We start from the raw sequence: 11,791 nt of genomic DNA on the forward strand, positions 1-11,791 counted from the left end.
CTAAGTACATTTACTTGTTATTTTCCATATTTGATGCTTTTGTACAAACAATATTTTGTATGAAATAACAACATTATTCACGTCATTGTGTATTCATGTAAATACATGTACCCGTAGAATATATTTTTGAATTTGTTTTTTTTTTGGCACAGTGAATAAATGACAACGTATGTAACTCGAGCAGCACAACTACTGTACATTGTGCAGAATTGCGAAGGTTCATTAGCACTCAATTGTTTAAGTTCGAGTTAACTCTTAAGAAACTCATTATACTGCAATAACAATCAGCCAATCAACGTTATTTTATGAACAAGACAAAATTTTTGTATTTACTTGCATGATTAGTGAAGAATTACAGATAAGGTACATACTTTTCGGAAACATAGCTCGCACTTGTCGTTTACCAAATGATTTGGGATAACACTTCCAATTTTCAATTTTTGACGCTCAAGCACGATGTAATAACAAACCTGAAAAATTTAAATATAATAGTTTTTTTGAATGATGATAATCAATCCTGCAATGAATACATGGAAAATCTAAAACTCATTTTGAAGAATTGATCTATTTGAATTTTTTATCAATAGTAAGTCTTAATCTATAATTCTGTCATATGATATTTGCACAACAAAGTACCTTTAACGTTTACTGAAATATTCACAAAAACAAATTTAAATTTTTTCTACGTTTGAAAAAAAGATATTTAGTTTTAAATTAGGTGCCAGTAAGCAGAAAATTCTTTTTGACAAAATCGACCATTGTGTTCTGAAATTATTTATTGATATTCCTTTATAGCTTTGGTAATTTTGTTTGCTTATATTCATTCTTTATTTACTTTTCCCTTAATATCAAAACATCGTACATTTTTTAAACATAAAAATATTGCAGTTTACTATACTTCTTCTCCTCAAATTATACTATTGCAGTTTTATCTTTGTAACACAGGGAATGTGTGAAAATAGTTGATAACGCAGGGAACTGTGCCAAAAATTAGCAAATGTTGCGGACTGGGATGAATTCGTATAGTAATCAGCAGACAAAAACGGAAACTGATGGTTTTATTGAAAAGAAAAGAAATTTGTCAAACTTATAGTACTAGTATTACTTCCATCATACTTGGAATGATGGGCCTAGGGTTATTTTTTTGCACTTTAAATTGTATTTTAAGTTAATAACTCATTAAATTATAGGACATATTGTTTTAAATTTTTAACCCATTAAATATTAATATAATTTTACTAAGGATGTAGATAAAAAAATGATTCAACATTTTTAATGTTGTGTTGATCAGGTTACCTCGGCGTATTCAATACCAAAATTGACGTTTATTTTGCAATCCCCATTTCCCAGTGATATGACAGTGTAATGGGGCGATACAATAATGCATTTCAATTTACAGGGTTTTCTAAGGTTAGCATATAATAAACTAAATATGAAAACTGTATATAGGATTTGTTTGAACTTTGTGTACCTTAGAATATTTGCAAAAGAAAAAGAGAAACATTTTAAGCAAATAAATCATTGTGCGTTTTAAAACTAAAGTATAATCATGAACGTTTTGCTAGAATTTTGATAACTTGACATTTCTAATCGTATCAATTTGAGTTTACAATTAAAATAAAACTTACATGTGCTCGCTTACATTTTTGCAAGAGTTGATATTCAAAATGTCCATCTTTAAGTCGTTTTAATGGTTTTTGAAGCATGCACGCCTGGACAAAAATATAAAAAAAATTATATGTGCACAGTTAAAAGAAAACAATAAATTTAACCCGCACATATCTGTTTATTTTTCCCCCCTTAATACTGTCAAAGACCCTTGGCAAATTTGAACACGATTTTTCTGCTGGGAATGTCACCCCTGCCGAAATTTCCCTTTTCCCCAATTGTAGTTCAGTTCACTGTTTAAAAAAATAAGAGGGGGGTTCGAAAAAAATTCTTTTTTGTCCCCATCTCGTGATCCACGGGACACAAAAAAACCCATATTAATTGAATTACTTTAATTAAAACAAGGGGTAAAAAAATTTTTCATGTTAAAACAAGTGTAAGACATAAATCACGCATCAAGACCCTGTAGTAACAAGACCCTTTGGTTGGGCGCCCAAAGCTCGACCCTTTTTTTAGGCTTTGGGTAGTAAAAAAAAATGCTTGTTTCTTACCTCCCATTTTAAAAGGTTTTGGGGGGATGGGGGGAAAAATGTGCCCAAATTTCAAAGCCATATGGGTTTTGGACTTTTAAAATATTTAGGATTTCAGGAAAAATTTAAGGTAAAAATTTTAAGCCCAAAAAGGGGGATAATTCTGTCAAAAAACTTATACAATTCCCCCCCTCCTGTCACAGGTTGGGTAAAGTAAAGTGGGGAAAAAGTTAAAAAAATTTTAAACCATTTTATCAATGGGCTTTTAAAAAATTTGAAAAATTAAAAAAATTTAACGTAAAATTTTAAGTCCCAAAAAGGGGGTAAATTTTGGTTTAAAAAAGCTGTTTTTTAGAGTTTCCTCCTCCTGTCTACAGGGTTGGGGCTCTGTTGGTGAACAAATGTTGAGTTTCAAACCCAAATGTCCCAAGGAAATTTGAAAAAAATTTTTCATTTCCCAAAAAATTTTAAAAAGTAGTTACGCCGACGCCGGGGCCCCACGCAGACGCCCGAACCACGCCCACGCCCCCGGGGGATTTCAAAAGCTCTATTTATTCTTATCGAATAGTCGAGCTAAAAATGGTTGGTATAAGCGTCGACAAAAAAGATGAATACGGGATTACATCAAAGCTCGCTCAAAACTGGGTTGCTCTTTGAAGCAGTTGATGACTGAACTTTGTACTGCTTATGGGCCTTCTTGTGTGTCTTATGACACAGTTAGGCGATGAAAAAAAAATTGAGTCTGGTGTAGAGTGCATCAAATATGCACCAAAATCAGGTAGGTCAAAATCTGCATCTCAAAATCGTTTCCAAAATAAAGGATATCATTGAAGGAGATGCCAGATTTACAGTTCGTGATATTGCACGAAAGGTAGGCATATCACTATCAAAGGTTCATTTTATTTTGAAGAAGCATTTGAAAGTCAGAAAGATTTCTGCTAGATGGGTGCCACATCTGTTGACAGATGAACAAAAGAGGCAACGGGTTAAGGTGGCCAAAAAGCTGCTTCAAATGTTTCCAAAACATTGCAAAAAAATAGTTTGCCAATGTTGTCACAGGTGATGAAGCTTGGATCCATTATTTTGAGACCGTCAGAAAAGTTAGCAACAAAATATGGGCCACTAAACACAATAAACGCCAAATAATTGCCAAACGGTCTTTGAGTGCAAAGAAGGTTTTGTATGCAATTTTCTTCTCTGGTGAAGGAGGAGCAATAAAAGTGCTGGTGAAAAAGGGCAAAAGTATCACTGGGAAGAACTACAAAGACGTAGAACTTAAGACACTGAAAAGGTATTATAAGAAACGACGCCCTGTCACTGGTTTTAAGCATATCTACATGACAATGACCCGCTCATACCTCCGCAATAGTTTCGGCGTTTTTGAAAAAAAAAGAAAAAGTAACTGTTTTGCCTCTCCCCTGTATTTTCCAGACCTTGCCCCATGTGATATCTTTTTGTTTCCGAAATTGAAATCCTTCCTTGCTTGGCGAAAATACAAGTCCCGACAGGCACTTAAGTCTGCCATTCATCAGTACCTTATTACTGTGCCCAAATCAGTGTACCGTGACGCCATCAAGAAGTGGATACATCGGCTGAAACTTTGCATTTCTACCCACGGGGAGTACTTTGAGGGCATGAAATGAACACTTTTGAGCTGACTAGAAATTTGAAGTCTTCAGATAGAAATAAGCAATACATTTCGAACATTCCTCGTATTTACTGTTTATAACCTGTTGGACTTTGATAAACATTGCCTTAACAAAAAAAATGTATTCATCGTGAAATAGTACTTTCAAAACATGCATTCTTAAAGTCAACATATTCCCCGAATAAAGCTTGCATAATAACAGTGTGAAAGAAACTTGACGATGATAAATAATTAATTTTACCTCTTTTTACCTCTTGATTTCGAAAAGGCTTTTGATTCTTTGTCTTGGGGTTTTGTAGATAAAACGTTGACACTTTTTAATTTTGGAGAAGACATCAAAAGATGGTTTAGCATTTTCTATAAAGATTGGATTTTACAATATTTTTAAAATGGATTTTTAAACAAATTTTTTAGATTCAGCTTTGTGCCGGAAGGATCCGTTTAAATTGTTATTTTTTATTTTATTGCCGAAAAACTTTCGCCCCGAAAATTAGGGCAAAAAACAATAAATTAAAATTGGGAATTAAAAGAATATGGGGAAAAAAAGCTTTTCTCTTCGCAGTGATACTTCAATTATTTTAGTGGCGACCCCTTCTTTAAAAGAAAACCCTTTGACACAATTTTCCCCCTTTTACTTTTTTTTCTGGTTTGAAAGTTAATTTTGACAAAACAAAAGTCGTCTGGATTTGAAAAGAAAAATTTAGTGCAAACAGTATAAAAACAAAATGGAAATTATCTTGGAATCAGCAAAATGTTGACATGCTTGGCTTTAAGTTTCATGTAGATTTGTCAAAAATGCTAGAGTTAAACTACAAATCTAAAATTGCAAAAGCAGAAAATATTTAAAAAATGTGGAAGAGAAGATTAATTACACCGATTGGAAGAATAGTTGTCATTAAAACTCTTGTACTGTCACTCTTTAATCACTTGTTTGTTTCTTTGCCTAATCCCCCAAAATCTTATATTCAACAAATAGAAACTTTATTCTTTGATTTTATATGGCAAGGTCCATGCAAAGTTAAAAAAGACGTTTTGATAAAAAAGAAAAAAGATGAAGGTCTTGACATGATATATTTAAATGCATTTATACCTGCATTAAAAACTACTTGGATAAGACGAATCATTACGAGCAACGGAAAATGGCTAGATATTGTTTCTAAACTAATAGATATAAATAAATTATTAAATTGTGGCTCACATTACCCAGACACCATAGCGAACTCCTGTAAAAACTTATTTTGGAAAGACTTTAAATGCTTTTGTTCAATTATGTGAAAAAAATATCCCATGTTCCGATAAAGTGTTGGAATATCCATTACTTTATAACCCAAATATATTGATTGGTAAAAAAAGTATATTTTTAAAGTCAGGGTTTAATGCTGGTGTCCAGTGTATAGGTGACTTGTTTAACATGAATGGGGATGTATATGAGATCCATGAATTTAATAAAATTTATAATTTGAGTGCTAATTTTTTGCATTTTCAAGGCATATGTAACGCAGTAGTTAAATATCTTAAAAGTGTGGGTTATTCTATTAGTAGTTTAAAATATGTTTCAAGACCTTATATTCCACCAATACTCTCTCAGATTTTAAAAAATGAAAAGGGTGCACAACCTATGCATAATATATTAAAATTAAATAACCGTACAGCTGTTTGTAAACTTAAATGGGAACAAAAACTTAATACTAAATTTGAAGATAAAGAATGGAATAAATTTTTTTCACTTATTTTTGACACCACTAAAAAACACGAATTTACAATGGTTTCAATACAGAAATGTACACAAAATACTTGGCACAAACTAACTTTTGTATAAGATACAATACAAAGATAATCCAAACTGCAGTTTTTGCAACAAATTTTCTGAAAGCTTGGAACACCTTTTTTGGACCTTGAAGTTGTTTTCGATATGATTAATGTTTTTTTTTGAAAGTACTCATTTGCATTTTGACAAAAATAGAATTTCTTTTAGGCATACAAAATGTTGATTATGAAACCAATCTTTTGCTTTTATTTGTAAAGACGTATATATATTATTGTAAAATGAATTTTTAAAAGACCGTCTTTAGAGGCTGCTAAGCATTATATTAAGTACCAATACCCAAAACAGAGGAAAACAAAAAAATTTAAATAACAAGGGAAATTTTTGACAAAAAGTGGGGCATTTTTAAATTTTTATTTTTATTTTTCATATCAAAATTTGTATGTGATAAAACAAATTTTATTATTTATTTTTGATGATTTTTAAATTTTTAAAACAATAAAGACTAGGAAAAATTTTTTTATTTATTAGCTACAGGTTACAAAAACTATTTTTATTGAAATTAAGTAATTTTTCATTAAACAAGGCTTCTATTTTTTTTAAAATGTACCTTGTGTGTTCGTTTGTTTGTTTATATATATATGTGTGTGTGTGTGTGTGTGTGTCTTTGTATGTATGTATGTTTGTATGTATGTATGTATGTATGTATGTATGTATGTTTGTATGTATGTATTTATCTATGTTCACAATAAACGGGGTTACCCTTTAAGGGCCTCAAAAAAAAATACCTCATCTTCTGCGCACACTTTTACCGTGCTACATTGAATTTCGCTGTTGTTAGGTCGGCTGCCGCAATCATAACATATTGGACCTCGTGGTGAAGGGTAGCCTTCAATATACAGTATTCAATATACAGTTTTAATTAAGATGGAGGAAAAAATACAAAGTTGTTGAATCATTAATCATTATCATCGTTTGTTATTCCAAAAACTATAAATCCTATTCACCTAACTCATATCGGGCAAATAAATCTAAGTAGCTGGGAAGATAACAGAAGGTAGTTCTGCAAAACGGTATTCGCGGGGTGAAAGGTTCGATATATATGTGTCTCATACATTGACACTTGGTCTGCATCATGGGACTCTATTCGTATCCATAAGAAATTCGAGGACACATATGCCTGAAAATAGAACAGTAAAGTAGGTGAGAAGAAAATTTGTTTGCGGCCAGACAGCTCAGTCGTTAGAGTGTCTCGCGTCCGAGTTCACGTTTTTTCTTAAACAGTGGCATAAGTTAACGTGTTTATTTTCATGATAGGTTGTATTGTACAGTAAAAACATCTATATAATATTTAAAGAACACGAATATTGATTTGAAAGTCTTGACCTTTAGTATAACCTAGGTAATTTCTATTTTTCCTCAAATGAAGGAATGACTCCGTAACAAAGACGATACATGATTAATTGTCGTGTATAAAATGACCATTCGCAATCCAATATAGATATTTTCATAATTTACAGAACATCTTGTCATGGAACATTTGGTAATTTTCTTCTCAATATTTTACATGTAAATTGTGATTTAATATTTATTAAGATAATTATATCTAAATTATATCATCACCTTTAAATTGGCAACCAGCACATAAATCACCAGTACAGCATTCAGTACACATGGAAGCGGTATTAGTATCTTGCGAAACTTCTTCGGGCGCATCGCATTGCTGCCAATACAAAATATACATTTCCATAATATCTTAATATTATCACACAACACCGAACCAATATGATTTCTATATATCTTTAAAGTGATTTTTATCATTTTGATTTTGCTTTGAAAAGTATATTTGATAAATTATTAATTCGGTTTATTGTCCATTTCGGTGCTGTTGCTATAGGATATTGTGGGGACTGTTGTTACTGTGAATATTGTCTCCTCTTGTAGATCTTTGCTCTCATACTTCACAATTAACCTTTGTGTAAGTTATGTTAAAATGTTTCAGTATCAAGATGCTTTATCAAGGGAAATAATTTAGCACCTCCATCATTCCAACAGTACATGTAGCCGTGTGCCCAAATATACATACATGTAGATGTTATCCAGAACTCGGCAAATGTGGGGTTTTTCCATGCTAATCCCTCGGTACAAACAAACTTTAACCGGGGCACTATCGGTCATAATAGATTAGTCAACCTGTTGCGCTTATTTTCGAAGATGTAACTGTGAAATTTGTTTGTACCCCTGATTAACTGTAAAAAATATATATATTCTTGATTCCGGAGTAAGTGTCTTACATTTTTTAAACATCATCCGAGTTCACTGTCCACCTTCGGAAATCGTTAACTTTCGCTTATTGTTTGTCCGGACTAGAATTAGTATTTGTAAACAATACATACAAATACTTTGTCTCTTAGACTTGTAATTATTGTTGTCAAACCTACCTCTGTGTCCCGACACCCTAAATTGTATCTTTTTTCTCCGTTCGAAGTTAAAAACATTTCAGTGAAACAGCTCTAAAACGCAAAAAAAGTTATAATAATAAAATGTAAATAAATAAATAAAAAAAATGAATAAAATCATATCTTAATATTTCGCTGAATGAATACATATAAACAAAAGAAACGTTATAACAAAACAACTAAAAAAAGCACAAATTAAAAATGGTCACATTCTGTCACACCTATAGGGAGGCAAAATAAATAAATTATAAAACCATTCACAATATGGTTTTACATTCATTACACATAATTGCAAGTGGAAACAGTATATTTTATATATTCTAAGGTAATTGTGCTTAACTAATACATTAAACAGGACATACACCTACCTGAAGAGGGCCACATTTTGTCACCTGAGAGCAATTGGTTGGTGCAGTAATGTTAGAACAGTGTAAGCATACGTTCAAAGCTCCAAGATAAAACATTATTGCAATTGTAACAGTTCAATGACAATGATACTGATTAATGATAAAAAGTGAATAAGTAAACAACAGCCAACAAAACAATGAGAAATAATATAAGATATATGTATAAAAAAACGTTGAAACAGCGAACTATAATTGGGCCGTGAAATTAAAATGTTTCTTTATTGTTTAAGCACTCTTATCTATTCCTGTATATACATATTGAAGTTTGTAATTTAAACAATCGGTTGTCTGTTATGCAAATAAAGGTATATTCTTAATATATAACTTTATAGATCCTGAGGTAAATAAGTGTTTCAATGCCAACATTAACGGTCTTGGCGACTTTCTAGCATTACTGGTAGAGCAGGATCTCATGTGTCCTTTCCGTGCATTATTTCAAGTACAATGGGTACCTTGTTGGAACAACCGACACACCTTTGGTTAGCTAAATAGCATCATCACATTAAAGAGATCGAAGTATTAGGCGGGATGCAAACTAACAGCGGTAAATAAATTATGTAATCAAACTCTTACCATCTGTTCCGTAAACACTAAGCGCAGTTATAATTACACAAAGGAGCATTGTTTTGTCAGATTCTGAAATATTGAAATCAGTTTGTACTTTATAGAATAGCCTTATCCCAAGTTCAGTTCATTTCCAGTACTTTATCAAAATGATAAAATTGAGATAAAGTTGAATAGAGCCTGCTCAGACTGGAAGGTTGGTATATATTGGTCTGGTTAAAAACAATACAAGTACTATAGACACAATATGATTATTATTCATTTGAAATTAATATCATGTGTTGATAAATTGTTTTCATTAAATGCGTATTATGCCCCAGAAATGCTTTAATTCTCATTTTTCAAAACCTTTTTATTTTCGGTGGCCTGTTATAGTTTCCAAAAAGTTACTCATTGGCCAAATACCTGAGACATCTTTTGCTCTTATTATATTTGGCAATATGTGAAGTTATTGTGATCTAGTATTTTGCATGAAAGTCAAAATACTACTTTGTTTACATTTTGCTATTTCCAAGACTGATAGTTTCACATTCAGCGATACTTTCTTCATGTAATAGGCATGCAAAATCACCAATTAAACGTTATAAAACAAATGTTTGCACTTCCTTAAGAATTTCAAAAATATTCATTTTTGAAGCATTATGTGACTCCACTGAGGTTTTAAATGCTAAAACATAACATTTGAATTTCTTACATAAATGCGCTGGGGCACTTTAAACTGACAAAATAGTGATTTTTGGCAATTTTGAGATGTCCCCTCGTTGCCATGGTAACAGGAAATTTAAAACTGAGCATGTCGTAACAAAGGCAATGGTCCAGTCAACATTTGTGCCAAGTTTGATTTTTCATAGTTTCATAGAAGGTTGAACTTGTAACAGTAGGCTTTTCAATGAAAACGGCCATTTTTTCAAAATATGCTCATGAGGGAAAGGGTTAAGGAGAAGATTTTAAGATTTCAAAATGCTGCACAATCCTAACATGCATTTGTTTTTTTTTAATACACATATAAATGAAATATTGAGATGTAATGATGAAATAAAACGCATATTTTCACTGTAAAAATGTACTTTTTCACTACAGTGAAACGTTTTCCGCATTTTCACTTCTGTGTTCTAAATTCAGCCAATACACACATTTTAAGGGACAGTCTTTAAATTGAAATGTCAAAAAAGAAAGAAATGTTTATTACAGTTTTTTTTTTCTATTAATACAGGATTTATTTTCATCTTTTGGTATGAAAATTATCATGTTTTACTCATGGCTACTGCCATTTTCAATTTTTTTTTCATACCATTCTATGACAATAAATCCTGTATTAAAAACTTAAATATCCTCTATGTACATGATTGAAATAAAATAGTGATTATAGTATAATATGATAGTTATTAGCTTATTATATTGATACTTTGACGCACAAAATTTGAATCACCGGTTTAAATTGGCATTACGCCCATTTTCCCATTAAAGTTGAACTGAAGTAAGAACGAAATATTTCTGGATTGACTATCTTATTAATTAGCCAACAGATGATATCGGTAAAAAGGTTTAGATGAGATATAAAACTGCCTAAAATATATGATTTTTTATAATTTAACAGGTACTAGTATATTCCGAAGGATATTTATAGAAATTTTGTTTGGCCACGTGTGTTACTTATTATTCTTGCAAAGTGAATGATGAAATTTAACAACAAAAATGGCAAAATATAAACATATTTTTACTTCCATCTGTTTACTTCTTATCTGCAACTGTATGTGCATAATGTCACTAATGAATATATCACGCCTGTAAGATCGAGAGTATGCTCCATAAACAATAAATTACCCATACTACTTTTAAGCCTAAAGTGACTATTTTTAATATTATTTTGAATGTTATTGATTTATATATACAACAGTTCATCACAGATCATAGAAAATAAAACAAATAAAAAAAAACAATAAAAAACGAAATACTTTACAAATAATAGAATTGTTTTACAACGAGGTATAACTTGAACTTGTTTTTATCCCTGTATAAAGTATCTATGATCATTAAACAACAACAACAAAAAGTAAAAAAAAAATTAAAAAAATACTCACCTAGTTTGATCATTGGTGTCAAAGATATTGTTCCATATTTAACCGTTGCGTTACCTAACACACGATAAGACCGCCCAATTGTAATTCATATTATTTTTGTTGTTTTGAAATTCAGACTGACCTAGTATCTTGACATTCATTTATATATGTTAGCGTAAATAGGTCATCATGTATCGGTCAACATCTGTTTCAGAGTTAGTTCATGTATATAACATATTTTTATATATCAATTAATTACACCTTTCGTTCCCTTGCTCAGTATACACAAGAGTTTTCATTGTGTTAATATATACAATAATGTTAAACATGTAATGTGTGCTGTGAATCACTAAAGTGTTCACTGAATTTCATTCATGTGATTTAAGAATATTAGTCGAAATCCGGACATTTTTGTGATTATTTTTCTTCCGAAATGTTGTATTTGTAATTACCTTATCTGTTACAGATACGATTAAAGCAAGCTGTACGTAAAACTTATATTGGGACTTGCCAGTTTTACATTTGTAGGAAAACACCAAGCATCCTTCTTTTTTGTGCATTGTTTTATTGTAAAGCGGGTCCTAAAAAGAACCAACGACATCAAGCTTGCATGATATCCAAATGTTAAAACATTAGGATTAAAATTACCTGACTGGCTCCGGTCCCATAGCTGAACTATGTAAGCGTTTCAAAATAAAGGAAATGAAATACCTGAAGTATGCCTAAAACGTCAAAATAGAAAATGTTGTC

General features: G+C 31.2%; 1 protein-coding gene across 1 annotated transcript; it reads right to left on the reverse strand.

The window, feature by feature from the left end:
- Positions 1-511: 511 nt before the first annotated feature.
- Positions 512-11,764, reverse strand: LOC132726329 (uncharacterized). Its single transcript, XM_060711644.1, has 8 exons — positions 11,063-11,764; positions 8,991-9,053; positions 8,379-8,458; positions 7,993-8,064; positions 7,175-7,274; positions 6,340-6,440; positions 1,629-1,712; positions 512-517 (listed from the first exon to the last, which is right to left on the reverse strand). The coding sequence occupies exons 1-8, from the start codon at positions 11,073-11,075 to the stop codon at positions 512-514; spliced, it is 519 nt and encodes a 172-aa protein (XP_060567627.1). The 5' UTR covers positions 11,076-11,764.
- Between the last annotated feature and the right edge of the window lie 27 nt (positions 11,765-11,791).

The sequence above is a fragment of the Ruditapes philippinarum genome, unplaced genomic scaffold (genome assembly GCF_026571515.1).
Source record: "Ruditapes philippinarum isolate M1 unplaced genomic scaffold, ASM2657151v2 ctg140_1_1_1_1, whole genome shotgun sequence".
NCBI classification, from domain to species: Eukaryota; Metazoa; Mollusca; class Bivalvia; order Venerida; family Veneridae; genus Ruditapes; species Ruditapes philippinarum.